The sequence below is a fragment of the Procambarus clarkii genome, chromosome 71 (assembly GCF_040958095.1).
Source record: "Procambarus clarkii isolate CNS0578487 chromosome 71, FALCON_Pclarkii_2.0, whole genome shotgun sequence".
NCBI classification, from domain to species: domain Eukaryota; kingdom Metazoa; phylum Arthropoda; class Malacostraca; order Decapoda; family Cambaridae; genus Procambarus; species Procambarus clarkii.
In genome coordinates, this window is record NC_091220.1 from 10192567 (window position 1) to 10213332 (window position 20766).

The 20766-nt window shown below is 44.7% G+C and overlaps 2 protein-coding genes across 2 annotated transcripts in view; one reads left to right on the plus strand and one right to left on the minus strand.

Moving 5' to 3' along the window:
* Positions 1–757: 757 nt before the first annotated feature.
* Positions 758–20766, minus strand: part of ERp44 (Endoplasmic reticulum protein 44) — a 61006-nt gene continuing 40997 nt past the window's right edge. The window contains exons 6-10 of the mRNA XM_069311963.1: positions 16727–16892; positions 14425–14545; positions 13319–13444; positions 9586–9707; positions 758–6456 (exon numbers count right to left, since the gene is read on the minus strand). Of these exons, the coding sequence (XP_069168064.1) occupies positions 6325–6456; positions 9586–9707; positions 13319–13444; positions 14425–14545; positions 16727–16892 (667 nt within the window). The 3' untranslated portion in view covers positions 758–6324. The remainder of the gene's footprint in view (positions 6457–9585; positions 9708–13318; positions 13445–14424; positions 14546–16726; positions 16893–20766) is intronic.
* On the plus strand, positions 5160–5801 carry LOC138356205 (aggrecan core protein-like). Its single transcript, XM_069311936.1, has one exon. The coding sequence runs from the start codon at positions 5160–5162 to the stop codon at positions 5799–5801; it is 642 nt and encodes a 213-aa protein (XP_069168037.1).

Here is a 20766-nt window from a genome sequence, read left to right on the forward strand (position 1 = left end):
AGGGTGCCTGCGAGGCGTATATGGGAATGTCTCAGCGTGGTCTCAGCGTCTCCCACATAGAATGGGAGACGCTGAGACCACGCCGACACGAAGATGTCCATGTCCAGGAGGCTGTACGTCCGGCAGAGCCAACGAAACGAGTTGGCGACGACCATTCAATCCGTGAACAGAGGAATGAACCGAGACAGGCCGTAGCACACCCCGGACCTGAAATGCACGGCTAGCCAAAACCCTGAGAAACCAGCAGACAAGTCACTCGAAGGGACCAACCCAAAAGGTCAAGGGCCTAAGAGAATCCCTGTTTTTCCCACCGGAGAACAGTCCAAATGGAGCCAGATGGTAGAGCCCCAAGTGACCCGAACCCTCTGACGCGCAAGCCAGACAGCCACAAACTCCCGAATTGTGCTGTGAGCCCGGCGGACAGATGGACCCCACCATCCCTAGCCGGCCTGGTAAGCACTGGTCACAAAGCCCCAGCCGAGAGATGACCCGTCCGTGAACACATGAAAGAGTAGAGTTCAACCCCCACAAGCACAACTAGGTGAATACAACTAGGTGAGTACCAAGCCCCCCTCACAACGACAATGGGCTGGAAAGAATGGGGGGGGGGGGGGAGGAGGGAACTGTATTACTACAATAATGCTCAAAATTTACTGCACATTTTGGTATACTGTATTATACATTACCTGACCTGACTTAGAGGCAAGCTGCTTATTTGCAACATCATCAATTTGAAGCATATGATAATCAATTAATATTGAAGAATAGGTCTTTCATAAAAAAATTTAATATCACCTCTACAAAAAAATATACAACATACATATCATATTATGCTAAACATAATATATTAGTGAATATAAAAATTAATACTGTTCAACATTTAGAATTCAAATTTCAAAAAAAATATCTAACATATGATCAAATGGTTTTCTTCTTACACATGGCTGGCAAACATTACTACGAAGAACTTGAACTATGTGTAACATATTATGAAATATATATATGTAACACATAATAATACATACATGATGAAATGTGTGTCACACAATGATGTGCGTGCAACAATGAAATTATAAAACAATATGTATATTTACTGCACACAAAAAATATCTACTCAAGATGCTACTGGCTTAAATGATTTTATTATTAGCAAATGTGAACTCCTGTCAATATGTCCAAGTTTCATCTTTTTCAAGTAAAAAGATGTAGCCACAAAAAATCACAAATTCCACACGAAACAAAATTCAAGAATATGATAGTCTTTAAGTCCAGGCTTACAGGGGCACATGAGGCAGCCTTTGTGCCTACTACACGGTACTCTTACTTTGTATAAAAAAAACAATCATAGCTTAGTGTACGCTGTGAGATAGAGCGCACATGTGTGTGTGAACGTGTATGTGTACTCTCCTATGTGTGTGTTGTTGTTTAAGATTCGCTACTTGGAACAAAAAGTTCCAAGTAGCATGGGCTATGGTGAGCCCATAGTGCCACTATATATGTGTGTGTGGAAGTGTGTGTGTGTGTATGTGAGGGAGATAATTAAGTGTAATTACAGATTGAGAGCTACACGTGTCGTGTCCCGTGTTCCCAGTGCCCTGTCATATAACTCTGTGCGTGTGTATACTCTCCAAATATGTATGGGCTCTATATACTTTTATACTGTATATGAGCCAATTCTGCTTACTGTATTTTTTTTAAGACTTTCTTTCTTCAAATCATTCATAACAAGAATTCACGAAGTGATGAAACAATGTATTTCAATAACACAACTGTAAGATTAAATCGCGATGAAGTACCTTCTCTCCGAGAAGAGAACGCCTGTAGTCTCAAGACTCTCATTACCAGGCTATGTCACTTTATTATACCTCACTAACACTGTTGCTATTTAATTAAACGATCAAGAGGTGATCAGTACAAGTTTTATGGAAACAACCAATCATGACAATGTTATCATATTCACAAAGTAACAATGAACCGTCAACATGTAAACAATGTACAATACTTCCGATGATTCGCCTAATGAAAATGGACAAAACTTATTAATCGGTGTTCCTATACAAAGTTCATTACTCCTTACATTATTTTCCTATTTGTAACACCATATTATTAATACAAAATAACCGTTATTCAGAATTAGTGTACATCAATATTAAACAAAATTAGATAGGCTTAGTTCATGAAGTTTAATTAATTCATTATTATAAATGACTAACAATAAAGTCACTTGAATACAAGATTTGCCATAACTGTCAATTATGTTTCCTATTGCTTCAAGTCAATGTTTCTAGAAGAACAAATTAGCAAAGCCATATTTTAAAAAGCAAAAACTTACTTTCATGATCAAAAGTTTGATACTCAAAATAAATTAATTATATTTAATATATATTCATGATAAGTTTCTTTGCATCCCACTCTAAGAGACAGTCATCTCGGAGACATTCTCTGTGATCACAGTCAGTAGTCACCAGACACTGTGACCACAGTCAGTAGTCACCAGACACTGTGACCACAGTCAGTAGTCACCAGACACACTGTGACCACAGTCAGTAGTCACCAGACACACTGTGACCACAGTCAGTAGTCACCAGACACACTGTGACCACAGTCAGTAGTCACCAGACACACTGTGACCACAGTCAGTAGTCACCAGACACACTGTGACCACAGTCAGTAGTCACCAGACACTGTGACCACAGTCAGTAGTCACCAGACACACTGTGACCACAGTCAGTAGTCACCAGACACACTGTGACCACAGTCAGTAGTCACCAGACACACTGTGACCACAGTCAGTAGTCACCAGACACACCTGTGACCACAGTCAGTAGTCACCAGACACACCTGTGACCACAGTCAGTAGTCACCAGACACACCGTGACCACAGTCAGTAGTCACCAGACACACCGTGACCACAGTCAGTAGTCACCAGACACACCGTGACCACAGTCAGTAGTCACCAGACACACCGTGACCACAGTCAGTAGTCACCAGACACACCGTGACCACAGTCAGTAGTCACCAGACACACCGTGACCACAGTCAGTAGTCACCAGACACACCGTGACCACAGTCAGTAGTCACCAGACACACCGTGACCACAGTCAGTAGTCACCAGACACACTGTGACCACAGTCAGTAGTCACCAGACACTGTGACCACAGTCAGTAGTCACCAGACACTGTGACCACAGTCAGTAGTCACCAGACACACTGTGACCACAGTCAGTAGTCACCAGACACACTGTGACCACAGTCAGTAGTCACCAGACACTGTGACCACAGTCAGTAGTCACCAGACACTGTGACCACAGTCAGTAGTCACCAGACACTGTGACCACAGTCAGTAGTCACCAGACACTGTGATCACAGTCAGTAGTCACCAGACACTGTGACCACAGTCAGTAGTCACCAGACACACTGTGACCACAGTCAGTAGTCACCAGACACACTGTGACCACAGTCAGTAGTCACCAGACACTGTGATCACAGTCAGTAGTCACCAGACACTGTGATCACAGTCAGTAGTCACCAGACACACTGTGATCACAGTCAGTAGTCACCAGACACTGTGACCACAGTCAGTAGTCACCAGACACACTGTGACCACAGTCAGTAGTCACCAGACACACTGACCACAGTCAGTAGTCACCAGACACACTGTGACCACAGTCAGTAGTCACCAGACACACTGTGACCACAGTCAGTAGTCACCAGACACACTGTGACCACAGTCAGTAGTCACCAGACACACTGTGACCACAGTCAGTAGTCACCAGACACACTGTGACCACAGTCAGTAGTCACCAGACACACTGACCACAGTCAGTAATCACCAGACACACTGACCACAGTCAGTAGTCACCAGACACACTGTGACCACAGTCAGTAGTCACCAGACACACTGACCACAGTCAGTAGTCACCAGACACACTGTGACCACAGTCAGTAGTCACCAGACACACTGTGACCACAGTCAGTAGTCACCAGACACACTGTGACCACAGTCAGTAGTCACCAGACACTGTGACCACAGTCAGTAGTCACCAGACACACCGTGATCACAGTCAGTAGTCACCAGACACACTGACCACAGTCAGTAGTCACCAGACACTGTGACCACAGTCAGTAGTCACCAGACACACTGTGATCACAGTCAGTAGTCACCAGACACACTGTGACCACAGTCAGTAGTCACCAGACACACTGTGACCAGGTGTCAGTAGTCACCAGACACACTGACCACAGTCAGTAGTCACCAGACACACTGACCACAGTCAGTAGTCACCAGACACACCGTGATCACAGTAGTCACCAGACACACTGTGATCACAGTCAGTAGTCACCAGACACACCGTGATCACAGTAGTCACCAGACACACCGTGACCACAGTAGTCACCAGACACACCGTGATCACAGTCAGTAGTCACCAGACACACTGACCACAGTCAGTAGTCACCAGACACACTGTGATCACAGTCAGTAGTCACCAGACACACTGACCACAGTCAGTAGTCACCAGACACTGTGATCACAGTCAGTAGTCACCAGACACTGTGACCACAGTCAGTAGTCACCAGACACACTGACCACAGTCAGTAGTCACCAGACACACTGTGATCACAGTCAGTAGTCACCAGACACTGTGACCACAGTCAGTAGTCACCAGACACTGTGATCACAGTCAGTAGTCACCAGACACTGTGACCACAGTCAGTAGTCACCAGACACACTGTGATCACAGTCAGTAGTCACCAGACACACTGTGACCACAGTTAGTAGTCACCAGACACACCGTGACCACAGTCAGTAGTCACCAGACACACTGTGACCACAGTCAGTAGTCACCAGACACACTTAGAGCACAAGTCAGGAGAGAGAGAGAGTGAGAGGAGTGCGGTAACATTCAGTAATGACAACAGACTGTGCTTGTCACCAATACAAGTCAAGAGTCCGTCACAAAGAAGACTGTCACAGGTCTTGGAGAAAGATGCAAGTGTGAGACATCTCTTCTTCCACAATAATCTTCTCCACAGGTTGGGTATACGCACTGTGTGTGGTTTTCTTTAAAAAAATCTTTAAAAATAATAAAACAAAATAAAAACAGTGATAATGCCATTGATGATTTAGAGGAGGTGAGTCAATGTTGATGAGAGCAGGACATGTGCAGACATCCACAAGTGGAGACATCCGCGTGGACACAGCCACACGTGGAGACATCCACAGGTGGAGACATCCGCGTGGACACACCCACACGTGGAGACATCCGCGTGGACACACCCACAAGTGGAGACATCCGCGTGGACACAGCCACACGTGGAGACATCCGCGTGGACACAGCCACACGTGGAGACATCCGCGTGGACACAGCCACACGTGGAGACATCCACAGGTGGAGACATCCGCGTGGACACAGCCACACGTGGAGACATCCACAGGTGGAGACATCCGCGTGGACACAGCTACACGTGGAGACATCCGCGTGGACACAGCCACACGTGGAGACATCCGCGTGGACACAGCCACACGTGGAGACATCCGCGTGGACACAGCCACACTTGGAGACATCCGCGTGGACACACCCACACGTGGAGACATCCGCGTGGACACACCCACACGTGGAGACATCCACAGGTGGAGACATCTGCGTGGACACAGCCACCCGTGGACACAGCCACCCGTGGACACAGCCACCCGTGGACACAGCCACCCGTGGACACAGCCACCCGTGGACACAGCCACCCGTGGACACAGCCACCCGTGGACACATCTTCACACACCATATAATATGTATCAAAATATGAAGCTGCAACAACTATCATTCACTAATATTAACATCTTCCAAATACTGGAAATGTGAACAATTTCCAATAGTTCTAAAACTTTTCACACCCCGAACGACAATTGCAGTTTAGAAAAGATTTATGAAAACAAACATAATATTGTCAAAAGACTACCATCATTTATTCTGCTCTTTCCAATCCATCAGTTTTGATTGAAAACTTCTTTTGTACATGTCATTTGTAATTAAATTATAAACAAGTGCCTAGTTCCTCTCATACATGTTTAACATGGCTTAAAATCCTTTTTTTCCACAATACCTGATACACTCAACATCACTTTTGGTCATTCTTATCCTCGTGTTAGATTAATAGTTAACTAACCCCTAACCTTTATTAAAGCAAACCCCCAACGTGTTTAATAAATTATCAAATTATTTAGGCATTATTCCCAATGATTTATAATTCCAAGTATTCCCTAAAAGCACAAAATGACCCCCAAGTTAAAATATCTGAAAGCTTAAACATTACTTCTGATGCCTTACTCTTACAGTTCATCTTTATCAAGTAACGTGTATCTGTTCTTAGAGGGCGCCAGCTTCTTGAAGGTCGACTCCGGAGGCGTGGTGGGCTTCTCCTTCTTGACGTTTGTCTCGTCTGTTTGAGACTTGTCTTCAATCTTACATAAAAGAAAAAGTAGAACATTGTGTTTTTTTCAGATATATATAAAACAAAGATGAGGGATGGGAGGTAAGTCAAATAAGTACTTTAAAGTAGATTCTGAATTTCCTACACAATGTTATTAGTAACACAAGTAATGAAACAATCCGTAGGACCCGTGATGAGGATCTGAACCTAGTGGTGGGTAGTCCCACATGATGAGGATTACCCACCGTAATCCTCATCAAGGATCCTACGAATTTTCTAATTGATGCAGTCACATTAGTGTGATTACTCTCTGTGTAACGCAACTATTCACCAGATTAGTTGATTAGACTCGACTTTATCTTGATATATTATTCCCAATTACATTATGAAGTTTTGATCACTGTTACTAAAGAACAGACAAATTCTTCAGAAAACATTCACAAAAGGATTACAAGGCTAATTCGTGGAAATCTTTCATATGAAGAGATTAAGAACACTTAATTATCATTCCACTTATTTGCCATACTCTAGAAAGGCAAAGAGTAAGGCGGAGGAGGACAACTGGCTGAAAGGGGGAAGGGGGTATAACGGGGGGGGGGGGAGGAAATAGCAAGTTGCTAATATATCAACACAAAGAAACACGAAACAATAGATATAAATCTTATAAGTTTACAATCATAAAAGACCTGGGTAAATAGCCCTGGGAACTGGCTACCAGACCCAAGAGCACCAGAGGTACAAGTTTCTGGGTCCACACAAAAATGACATCACTGCCACAGCTAAGCAAGAGAGCTGCCAAAACACCCGGCGGGGCCAAGGCAAGCCAAGTGAGCTTGGCAAACACATAACTACAAACGTTTGAAGCAAAGAAAATCTTGGGCCCAGGGCCAAACTTTCCAGTGCCAAGGTACACAGCCCAGCAAGCATCGGTCATGCCATCTGGGAACTGAAGATTACTACATGAAAACAACTGGGCACAATTCAGCACACTGGACTTGTGATCCTGTGGTCCTGGGTTCGATCCCGGGCGCCGGCGAGAAACAATGGGCAGAGTTTCTTTCACCCTATGCCCCTGTTACCTAGCAGTAAAATAGGCACCTGGATGTTAGTCAGCTGTCATGGGCTGCTTCCTGGGGGTGGAGGCCTGGTCAAGGACCGGGCCGCAGGGACACTAAAGCCCCGAAATCATCTCAAGATAACAATGCCCAGGAATGACACACTGACACACTAGCCTGGTACAGTAACACAGTCTGGAAAGCACAAGGTCTGCAGCCCAACACCCAGAACTGAAACTCGACATGAGGTCCACAATTACCACAATGCAGCCAAAGGAATGGTGGCCACCTACAACAGTGTTGTAAACAGACATGAGTGGACGTCCCCTGAATAAAAGCTGATACAAATAATCTGCACACTATATAGTGAAGCAAGAGTCAAATGAAGCAGGCTCAACCACCAACCACCAGCCTTGAAAAGTTCCTTAAACAAAAAATAGAGTGGGGACTCGGTCAAACCTGGAAAAAGAGCTAAAGAGAACCTAAAGAGCTAAAAGAGCACCTAAAGAACCTAGAGCTAAAAGAGAACCTAAAGTGCTAAAGAGCACCAGCAACAAGTCAAGCCTGGATCTGACATACCATGAACCAACATACTGTACTTGGTAGAGAGGAAGGGAATCGGGGAGCCACCATGGCTCTACCAGAAAGATATGTTTATTATATTCTACACCAGTTTTCTGGAGGAGCATCTGGTGGCTCACTGATGCTATCTAACCAAGAGAGAAAATGGGAAAAATTGATTTACAATGGAGGAGAACAGTAACTACACAAGACGCCAGAACCCAGAAAGACCTCCCAAATCCGAGACAAAAAAATTAACCTGGCTTAAGAAGCCGGACCTGGAACAGAGTGGTCATCCGAAAGGAGAGGCAAGGAAACCAACGGTTCAGTCAGAACAAGTCCAAAATGAACCGAAGATCCGCACAGTCCCGTTTTGGAGCTGGGAACAAGCAAGAAACCCACTTAAGGGACGAAGTCGTTTCGACCACACCTAAGTGAACCCACTCCAAGATGACTTGACAGAGGCCTGGTGGCTGAGTGGATAGCATTCAGGATTCATAATCCTGGGGACTGGGGTTCGATCCCCAACGATGGCGAAAACAAATGGCCAGAGTTTTTTTCATCCTGATGTTCCTATTACCTAGCAGTAAATAGGTACCTGAGAGTTAGAGAGACAGCTATTACAGGCTGCTTCATGGGGGAGGGGGGGAGGCAGTTGGAGAGAAGAAAACAAAAATGATCATTGATTGGCAGTTGAGAGGCGGGCCAAAAGAGCTGTGCTCAACCCCCCGCAAGCACAACTAGGTGAATACAGCCCCTGCAAGCACAACTAGGTGAATACAGAGAGATGGGGAAAGAACTCTGCCCCGCCAGCCCTGAACCCCCAACCGGAGGAGAGCCGCCCAATGCCACCAAAGGCCAGAAGAGACGATGCGAAAAGCCCACGAATCATAGAACTAAGCATGGGCAAACAGAGCCAGCCTCCTCCCCTTCGCCCTAAGGGGTGCCCTATGAAAGGGCCGACGCGACCTCCAAGAAGCCAACTTCCGCACAAAGCGACCACCGCGCTGACCAGACGAAGAAGGCCCTCGGAGGACGCACCGGCTCAGAAAGTGGCACCAAGACCCACCTGACCTACCGAAACCCGAGGCCTGGCACGTCTACACCGAGAAGAGTGAGAAGGTGAAAATGGTAACACTATAGAAGCGTAAACCAGGTGTCGTAGGAGTTATGTAAGGCAGGACTTCGAGTTGAGGAGCGTGTGGCGCCCGCCTTTTGGGTATATATCCCTCTTTTACTTATCTTTGGTTATGTAGGGTGCTCTCTGGCACCCTTTCTCCCTCCAGTCGGCAGTTTTGTTTTGATGCTCAGCCTCCAAACTTAGGTGTGAGAGTAGCCGGCGCGGGGGTGTCCGGGGCTCCCCCCCTCTCCGTGGAGAGGGAGGGCTGCGCAGACAAGCAATGTGGTGATGGTAGTGTGATGTTTGTTTGCCTGTTTCTTTGAGAGTTGGGGGGTGGGGATTGTATGTCACACTGGGGCATGAAAACAATTAAGGGAGATGTAGAAATTTGATCTTAATTCTACTGAATGATAAATACACACACCTGTGCAGGGTCCTCTGTAGTTTCTGGATCAGGACCGTAATGAAACTCCCGGTGAAGTTTTCCACTATATAGGTCAGCTAAGAATGACTTCATTCTCCCCGGAACATATGCCTCGCTGTAATCTGGTTTACACAGTTAATATTATGAAAATAAAAAATATTATGTATTTTCAAATGTTTTACAATCAGATAAGTTAATGTTCTTACTTTCCAAATGAAAGCTGGCAACTTATACTGGGATATTCACATAAGAAAGATATAGTATTAAATACTATACATTATACAGTAGAAGACTGTTCTGATATCACTACAATATCCTCTATAGATGACAATATTACTAGACATGATGATGTCTATAACACATGCACAGGTTCCTAACTGTATCTACAGCTCGTGGGACACCACGAGCGTAGCTCTCATCCTGTAACTACACTTAGGTAATTACAACAGCAGCACAGGTTGGTAACTGTATCTACAACAGCAGCACAGGTTCCTAACTATCTACAACAGCAGCACAGGTTCCTAACTGTATCTACAACAGCAACACAGGTTCCTAACTATCTACAACAGCAACACAGGTTCCTAACTGTATCTACAACAGCAGCACAGGTTCCTAACTATCTACAACAGCAGCACAGGTTCCTAACTGTATCTACAACAGCAACACAGGTTCCTAACTATCTACAACAGCAACACAGGTTCCTAACTGTATCTACAACAGCAACACAGGTTCCTAACTGTATCTACAACAGCAGCACAGGTTCCTAACTATCTACAACAGCAGCACAGGTTCCTAACTGTATCTACAACAGCAACACAGGTTCCTAACTATCTACAACAGCAACACAGGTTCCTAACTATCTACAACAGCAACACAGGTTCCTAACTATCTACAACAGCAACACAGGTTCCTAACTATCTACAACAGCAACACAGGTTCCTAACTATCTACAACAGCAGCACAGGTTCCTAACTATCTACAACAGCAACACAGGTTCCTAACTATCTACAACAGCAACACAGGTTCCTAACTATCTACAACAGCAACACAGGTTCCTAACTATCTACAACAGCAACACAGGTTCCTAACTGTATCTACAACAGCAACACAGGTTCCTAACTGTATCTACAACAGCAGCACAGGTTCCTAACTGTATCTACAACAGCAACACAGGTTCCTAACTATCTACAACAGCAACACAGGTTCCTAACTGTATCTACAACAGCAACACAGGTTCCTAACTGTATCTACAACAGCAGCACAGGTTCCTAACTGTATCTACAACAGCAGCACAGGTTCCTAACTATCTACAACAGCAGCACAGGTTCCTAACTGTATCTACAACAGCAACACAGGTTCCTAACTGTATCTACAACAGCAACACAGGTTCCTAACTGTATCTACAACAGCAACACAGATTCCTAACTGTATCTACAACAGCAACACAGGTTCCTAACTGTATCTACAACAGCAACACAGGTTCCTAACTGTATCTACAACAGCAACACAGGTTCCTAACTATCTACAACAGCAGCACAGGTTCCTAACTGTATCTACAACAGCAACACAAGTTCCTAACTGTATCTACAACAGCAACACAGGTTCCTAACTGTATCTACAACAGCAGCACAGGTTCCTAACTGTATCTACAACAGCAGCACAGGTTCCTAACTATCTACAACAGCAACACAGGTTCCTAACTGTATCTACAACAGCAACACAGGTTCCTAACTGTATCTACAACAGCAGCACAGGTTCCTAACTGTATCTACAACAGCAGCACAGGTTCCTAACTGTATCTACAACAGCAGCACAGGTTCCTAACTGTATCTACAACAGCAGCACAGGTTCCTAACTATCTACAACAGCAACACAGGTTCCTAACTGTATCTACAACAGCAGCACAGGTTCCTAACTGTATCTACAACAGCAGCACAGGTTCCTAACTATCTACAACAGCAACACAGGTTCCTAACTGTATCTACAACAGCAACACAGGTTCCTAACTGTATCTACAACAGCAACACAGGTTCCTAACTGTATCTACAACAGCAGCACAGGTTCCTAACTGTATCTACAACAGCAACACAGGTTCCTAACTGTATCTACAACAGCAGCACAGGTTCCTAACTGTATCTACAACAGCAACACAGGTTCCTAACTGTATCTACAACAGCAGCACAGGTTCCTAACTGTATCTACAACAGCAACACAGGTTCCTAACTGTATCTACAACAGCAGCAGAGACAAAAGACAAGACAAGATGGTGTTAAGACAAAACTATAACTTATGCAGGCATAATAGAATACAATTGTCCTAACAGAAATAAGTTGTGAGAGAAGCCATCTACAAGAGAGACATGTGATAGGGAGAAGCCTTGTACACCAACCTCACAGATGGTGAGAAATTAGTCTATAACAGCTGATAGGAATAAAACCCTCAGATCAAAACCTATGCTTCTGTATTTGTGTATTTATTGTAAAGATTTATACCAAGTTTTTCACTCTATCCTGAGTGGTTTAACAAGGTTTGAGTATTTGGTTAGGACGAGGTTATCTTGAGATGATTTCGGGGCTTTAGTGTCCCCGCGGCCCGGTCCTCGACCAGGCCTCCACCCCCAGGAAGCAGCCCGTGACAGCTGACTAACACCCAGGTACCTAATTTACTGCTAGGTAACAGGGGCATAGGGTGAAAGAAACTCTGCCCATTGTTTCTCGCCGGCGCCTGGGATCGAACCCAGGACCACAGGATCACAAGTCCCGCGTGCTGTCCGCTCGGCCGACCGGCTCCCAAAGACTTACATCTCAACAACTAATACAGTTGCTACCCAGGATCCAAGTCCTTTTATCCTTCTTGACTTCCTGATCATGTCACCTCTGTTCCCAACTGCTGATGTACCCACATGGATGTCTTCCATGGAATTATGATCAGTTATCCTTTCTGACATCCTGATATTCTGAGAACTTGAGTTGTTATTAATAATGGTATACTCAGTTCTCAGAATATCAGGATGTCAGAAAGGATAACTGATCATAATTCCATGGAAGACATCCATGTGGGTACATCAGCAGTTGGGGGACAGAGGTAACATGATCAGGAAGTTAAAGAAGGATAAAAGGACTTGGATCCTGGGTAGCAACTGTATTAGTTGTTGAGATGTAAGTCTTTGGGAGCTGGTCGGCCGAGCGGACAGCACGCGGGACTTGTGATCCTGTGGTCCTGGGTTCGATCCCAGGCACCGGCGAGAAACAATGGGCAGAGTTTCTTTCACCCTATGCCCCTGTTACCTAGCAGTAAATTAGGTACCTGGGTGTTAGTCAGCTGTCACGGGCTGCTTCCTGGGGGTGGAGGCCTGGTCGAGGACTGGGCCGCGGGGACACTAAAGCCCCGAAATCATCTCAAGATAACCTCGTCCTAACCAAATACTCAAACCTTAATAAACCATTCAGAGGAGAGAGTGAAAAACTTGGTATAAATCTTTACAATAAATACACAAATACTGTACAGAAGTGTAGGTTTTTATCCTGTTGTTGTGTCAATGAGAAGACATTGCTATTACTTTATAAAACCATCAGCAACAGATGCAGTGATCACATTACAAATCCATCTACTACAAATGTAAAGGTTAAAGGTATATGCTATAGTCTTAATAATTGTTATAAAAAAGAAAAGTAAAGAATGCAGTTTATATTCTAAAGCACAACTATTAAATCAATTGGGTTTAATAACTCACCCGGGAAGAGATACATGTGCCTGAAGGAGTCAATAGCAATGAGTGGCAAGTCCTTCTTGGACTTGCCCAAGTGATGAAGGGGATGTGCGAACTGTACGCCATCTGCTGTCAGGAAGTTCACATTTTCTGTCCATATAAACATAAGCATTATTTCCACTCAACTTTTTTGGTATACAGGAGAACATTAATTATAATTCTTGTGTTAAGCTTATAGCTCTTCCATCCCACAGCTCATCTTTAAGCCTAATCCAACTAGCATCCCTTGTAATACAATCTGTCAATCTGTATACAACTACTGTTATGTAAACACAATCAACTCCCCAATTTTCCCTCCTGGCACAGGGATTGATCCAGGTCCAATATTGTTCAACTGGTGTGTGGTGGGGTCACAATATGCTACACCACAAGGTGTAGCATATTGTTATGAGCCCTTGTGATGAGAGCTTGGTCCAACAGGCTGTTGCTTGGAGTGGCTTGTAGGCCCACATATCCACCACAGACTGGTTGGTCTGGCACATCTTGAAGAAAACTTTTCTTCTGCCCAGGAGAGCTGGGCTGCCACCACCCAGTTCTTGAATGATAAAAACCGCTGACCAGAGGGAGGGAAAGAGGGTGTCGGGGAGCCTCCGGGGCTCACCCAAAAACTGGCATTTCATTACATTCAACTCTGGTGTTTTTCACCTTCCAGAACAACTATCTACACTAAACATGCACTCAATTCACAGCCTCCACTAATGCTCTCATACTTGAGACACCACTCACCTAATGATGCTCCCATACTACTGCAACAGTTTTACCTCTATACCATATAAAGAAAGAATGGAAATATCCATCCAGTCCTTAGGTAATTAATTCCCCTTGGTTTTAGCCATGTAATATAAAACCACGAATAAAACATCCTTTCACCTTATTATTTTCATCTGTATTATTAAGTGTTCTACATCGTCACTTCACAAATATGCATTAATAGTCTTCATAGTCACTCATAGAAATTTTATCCTACTGTATCTAAACACAAAAACGCAACTGCATAGCATATTATTATACACACCTCTCTCTCATCTAACATTTACATTTTTACACAATAAATCTGACTTCTCACTTACGTTTTTCATCAGTGAGTTCTGCTTGCACAAGTGCTGAGTACTTCTTCATGCTCTCAGTATCATCTGGAGCATGGAAAAGTATCAGGAAAGGCAGCCCTTCTTCTGTTAATTCTTCAGCATTCTGAAATTAATTGAACATAACTTTTAATATGTTAATTATCAACTTCCTTTGGCATGACCTTTATATTACAGCGGAGCTTCAAAATCTGAATCTTAAACTTTGTGGTGTAAGCCGGTGTATACAAGACAACGCCCGGGTGTGCAGGGAAAAACGTTCAACATTTTTCCTCCTAATATTGTTAAAATGCATTCACATGATCATGGGAAAATTTGAATAGCAATTAATATGACTTACTTTGGCTGTAGAGCGAGAAAATCTGGTGAACAGTGATGAACATCACAGTTCACCAGCTTTCATGGAGTAATTACCCCGAGTCAAGAGTGAGGTGGGAGTTGATATTTCTTACATATTTACCGTACTTGACGTAAGAGACGCACCTCGCATAGGACATGCCCCTATTTTACGAGGATATTTTGTGGAAAAAACTATTTTACTATGTTTCACCATACACTTATTGAAAGATATTTTACAGTAGATTTTGCGCCCCAACTCTAACCTCCTCTAAGATCAGCTGTATAGTTGTTTATATTTTGGGCAAGAGGATTGCTATACAGGATGTGAAACTTGTATTTCTGGATGTGATGTTTTGTGTTGCCACATCCGGCCACTAGGGTGATGCACCCAGTGGTGGCACACCATCACAGCGCTCTGGTGTTGTTGTCATTTACGCACTGCAAGTGGGTGATAGGTGCATGAAAGTTTAACATTCCTTTCAATTGTCTAGGAGCATTTTTAATTTAGATAATGAATGTGTCTTAAAGGTAACACAGTTGTTAAATACTGTATGACATATCCAGTGTGGGTTATGTATGCTGGTTAGCACTATCGCTCACTTTGGACACTTATCATGTACATTTTTTTCTCCTGAGTACTGACTTTGGATTGGACTCGCGTCCACTACAAAAATATTTACATAAAATTCATTATTTATCCGACTGACCTCGGGATAGTTTCAAATTAAGCCCCTTTAGAATGCGCACAATTTGATACCAAAATGAAAGATGTAACATGAAACTTGATGTCCGAACACTTAAATATTTAAAGCACTACAAATTCTAGTCAGTTGCTGACAGCAGCTGACAAGGCAAAGTGCCTCCCGATATACTATGCACATCACGTCTGTCTTGTGAGTGCTACTGTCCTCACGAGGATCCCAAGGCTTCTACTGAAGCCTAACTGGGAGTTCACACAATTCCCCCCATTTCCCGAGGCCTCAAGTAAAAGCCTCGGGATACTCGTGACGGGAGTAGCACTCCAGATTGCAATTCTTTTGACCATATTGTGGTAGAGTTAGTTGACTAATGTGCATCTGGGAAGACTCAGTGCATAGGTTCAAACCCTCATTAACACCCTTGTGGAATTTTCAAATTCACCCATCCACCCACCCTGTCTCAAACACCCATCCTGGTAATCCTGCCTGTCTATCCACCAGTCAGCCACCTACCCACCCTGCCCACTCACCCCACCCTGTTAGTCATCAAGCCCACCTGCCTGCCCACTCTGCCCATCCACCTACCCACCACCTGAGTTGGATAGATTGGTCAACCACCAATCCATCCACACTGCCTGTCTGCCAATCAGCAACCAATCCATTTGCCCAGCCACACTCCCGCCTGCCTGCCTGCCAGTTACCCATTCATCCATCCTGTTACTCTTCCAAATATCTCTAAACAGTTACAGTACCAAAATTTTAAAACCTCCGGATTTAACGACATGGGTACAGCCCCATATAGGTCGTTAACTCGAGTCCATACTGTATTTCATCGAGCTCTACAATTAAAGACTACTCATTCCCAAGCATGAGTTTAATTAGGGACTGAGGTGAACCAACGCTTAAATATGTATGTTTTTCCATGGAATTTTTAGTATACTGTGTTCTGTGCTATGTGTATATTCTTATGCTACACACCTGACAATGTCAAAATAAAATGAAAAAATTAAGTGATTTAGTGTTTCTTCACTACACACAGAGATCACACTAACGTAATGCATCAAATGAACAAATCCACAAGGGCCGTGACGAGGATTCGAACCTGCGTCCGGGAGCATCCCAGCATGTTTCTTCACCCTCTAGATAGTAGAAAATATTTACTTAAAATGGAAAATATCCATAAGCAAATCAGCAATTCTAATAATGCTGGTGTGTTTAATTCCATGTGTCGGCAGAGGACAGAAACTCACCTGGAACGTAATTTCCCGTACAAGTGGAATGCATCGCTCTGTGGCCCAAATAGAGACCTCATCATAAGATAGGAGAGAGCCTGTGAAAGCATCGTCTTCTTTGGTTATTGAAGCCTTAAATGCAATGATGTTTTCCCCCGGAGGATGCATGCTTCGCACTGTATCCCTGTAAAAGTAATAATCATATAAGTCAATAGCCACTCGCTAGAGATGCTGATAACATTCCATACAAATTTCTAACAAAATCTCTCTATCTATAACAATCTTAGAACAACTAGAGTTGAATGTAATGAAATGCCAATTTCAAATGCGAGACCCTGGGGCTTCCTGAAATTATCATACTGATTAACACTCACATTCCTGGCGAGCGCGCCCGAACCCACCCCAAATCGGGTTCGGCGACGCGTATCCATCCCCACGATTTCTAGAACACGTATACTCTTTCCAGTGTTCTGACATCAATTTCCAAGCTAAGTCGTTCATATTGGAATCGTTCCCGTCGGGCGAAAGTGTTAAGGGCCATACTACTTGAGTGTCATCAGTTGTAAAGATTTTTTTTCTTTTTTTTTGCCTACAGGGGACCATGAGCATGAACCTGGGAGGAGGCCAAGTTCCCTGTTTGCCCTCAAAGAGGCGAAGGGAGAGATGGCTTATGAACACTAGCAGCACCGCAGGTATCAAGGCGAAGGCGAGACTAAAGGCCACAACACACACACACACACACACCAGAGCCACAAGAGCATTAACAAGAAACCTAGCAACTAAGACCACGGTAGACTGCCAAAACCCCCCATGCCCGAATATTGGCCCAAGACATAGTACCAAAACAGCAGACAGAGCAGCGTACAACCAGGAGGTAAAAGGCAGGAGTAAAAGGTAAGATGCTCCACTGGATAAGGGAGTATCTAAGCAACACGAAACAGCGAGTAATTGTGAGGGGGGAAGACATTAGAATGGGGAGATGTCACCAGTGGAGTCCCACAGGACTCTGTACTTGGACCCATTCTGTTTCTAATATATGTAAACGATCTTCCAGAGGGTATAGACTCATTCCTCTCAATGTTTACTGATGATGCAAAAATTATGAGAAGAATCAAGACAGATTAAGATAGACAGAGACTACAGGATGAATTGGACAAACTGGAGGGTCTAGAAAATGGCTACTAAAGTTCAACTCAGGAAAGTGTAAAGTAATGAAATTCGGCGAAGGGAGCAGGAGGCTGAACACAAGATACCATCTGGGAGGTGAAATCCTGCAAGAGTCAAGTAGAGAGAAAGAGCTGGGGGCTGATATCACACCGAACCTGTCCCCAGAGGCCCACATCAAAAGAATATCATCAGTGGCATATGCTAGGTTGGCCAACATAAGAACTGCCTTTAGAAACTTGTGTAAGGATCATTCAGGACCTTGTATACCACTTATGCAAGACCAATCCTGGAGCATGCAGCTCCAGCCTGGAGTCCATACCTAATTAAACACAAGACAAAGAGAAGATTCAGAGGTATGCCACCAGACTCGTCCCAGAACTGAGAGGTATGAGCTATAAGAAAAGGCTAAAGGAGATGAACCTCACGTCCCTGGAAAACAGGAGAGTAAGGTGAGACATGATAACGACCTACAAATTCTCAGGGGAACTGACAGGGTTATCTTGAGGTTATCTTGAGATGATTTCAAGGCTTAGCGTCCTAGGAGGAGGAGGAGGTAAAAGGAGGCCTTGGCCAGGCCTCCTTTTTGTTACACATCCCCAGGAAGCAGCCCATAGCAGCTGTCTAACTCCCAGGTACCTATTTACTGCTAGGTGAACAGGAGCATCAGGGTGAAAGAAATTCTGCCCATTTGTTTCTGCCTCCACCGGGGATCGAACCCGGAACCTCAGGACTACGAGTCCAAAGCGCTGTCCACTCAGCTGTCAGGCCCTCTCTTTCTAGACATAGGTTGGACACAGACACTCTTAGCACAGGTAGAACATGAACAAGGGGACACAGGTGGAAACTTAGTACCCAAATGAGCCACAGAGACATCAGAAAGAATTTGTTCAGTGTCAAAGTAGTTAACAGATGGAATGCAATAGGAAGTAATGTGGTGGAGGCTGACTCCATACAAAGTTTCAAATGTAGATATGATAAGAGCCCAGTAGGCTCAGGAATTTGTACACCAGTTGATTGACAGTTGCAAGGCAGGACAAAAGAACCAGAGCTCAACCCCCACAAGCACAACTAGGTGAGCACAACCGAATATCATGAGCACGAGAATCGACCGCAGGCTGGTGAGCTGTAATGATACTGCGGACAACCCAAGACAGGCGAGCCCTGGAACAGGGAACCAAACTGGAGCAACGAGACCACCGAAATAGAACCAGCATGCCGAAGGCCGCAGAATAAAACTGCCACCAGACACAGAGCATGGTGCACCCCCGGCTGAGACAACCAAGTGTCAAAAAACTAAAGGATCCCTCTGGAAACCCGCAGATTCATTCACCGCCAGAAAAAAGGAGCCGGCTGCAACCTAACAAAAAGACCACCAGGATCAAATGAATGAAAAACCCCAGCGCCGGAGAAGAGCACAAAGTTCCCCCCCAACAACTGGAGGCCAAGGAAGGCAAAAACAAAGCATTCCAAAGCAATCCTGAACCAAAGCGGCCATCATGAAATGAACAGGAAAAAAGAACCTGGTTCTTTTTCTGAGACCAGGCAGGCTCAGGTGGCACATGAGCAGGCCAGAGGCAAAATATGCAAGAAAGTTTCAGCCCTGTTGTGAAACAGGGCTAAAGAATGATAGCCCCAAATGCGAGCTGAAGCAGTTCCTCCAATGCTGCACGGTAAGAAGTGACAGTATACATGACAAGAGGTCGATCAAGGAAAAAAAAAAAAAAAGAAAGAACAAAACTTGTCAAAACAAAACATTTCCTGGTCAGAAATAAAAGGAAAACGACAAAGATAAAAAAAAAGTGAAAAGACCGCCAAGAACCTACACTGTTGCTGAAAAGACCTCATTTGGGATGCTTAGAAACCAGCAACCTATTCATGACACAAATTGTGATAAATATGCGTCAAAAAGTCCAGACGTGGAAAGCAGGAGATAAGACCAAACCTGCGATGTATGTCACTCACTCTGATAAAGGCAGAGCCATGGAAAGATGCCTGGGTCCGGACACTGAGCAAGCAGCCCCTCAAACCAAGGCTGGGCCAGCCACCTAGGAGGCAAAAGAATCACTCTCCCCTTGCAAGACTCAAAGCCTGTCAGAATCTGGAGCAACAGTTGGACCAGAGGAAAGAGATAAATGCACCCCCCCCCCACCCTGACCAGGCCAATTAAAAGGAATCCACCGTGAGGTCTCACAGTTGGAGAATATCGCCGCTTAAAGAGGCAGATGCCAAGACTACGCTGGCACAGAGTGTAATGGCTGATTCCCTCCTTCCCTCCTCCCCTTCAGCCATTTGTCAAGGGCCAAGAGGTTGACCTGAGGGTGGTCTTGCTAGCTTGGTCCTCTCGGTGCCTACGTTCCCCCACTCTATTTCCCTCTCTTCCTCTCTCTCACCCGTTCCCCCCGCGGCCCCCCCCCCAATACTAGGTGAGTCAAATGTCCCTACCTTTTATCTTAGAGACAGGTTTGAACATAATTGATCAGTTTTTGTAAACATTGCCCCGATGTGTCCCAGGCTCGGGTGGTCCACTACAGAGGCGCCTTGTCCCCTTCGAATAGCTGGGGAGAGCTGACTCAATCTTCGAGAATTTCATGTACCTTCAGGCAGATCATGGAAGGTGTGAGAGGATGGTCTCTCAAGATTATCCCTCAGCTGACTTGAATGGCTCATTGCAGTGCACAGTGCACCGATCCTCATGCACAAGCCCTATCTCTGTTGACCCTGGATAGTAAACTGTCATGTTGGGTATCTCCAGGATGCCCACTTAACCAGGAATACGTTTATAATATGGAGGCCGCCGTATGTCCAGGCAGGGAGTAGATACAGGGAAGTTAAGCATCCATGTCATACATGGCTGGTGCGAAGCGTAAGAGAGAGAGAGGGGACGCCAGCGA

Coding starts and splice junctions, on each gene's coding strand:
- LOC138356205 (XM_069311936.1), top strand. CDS start 5,160: ATGTGCAGACATCCACAAGTGGAGACATCCGCGTGGACACAGCCACAC.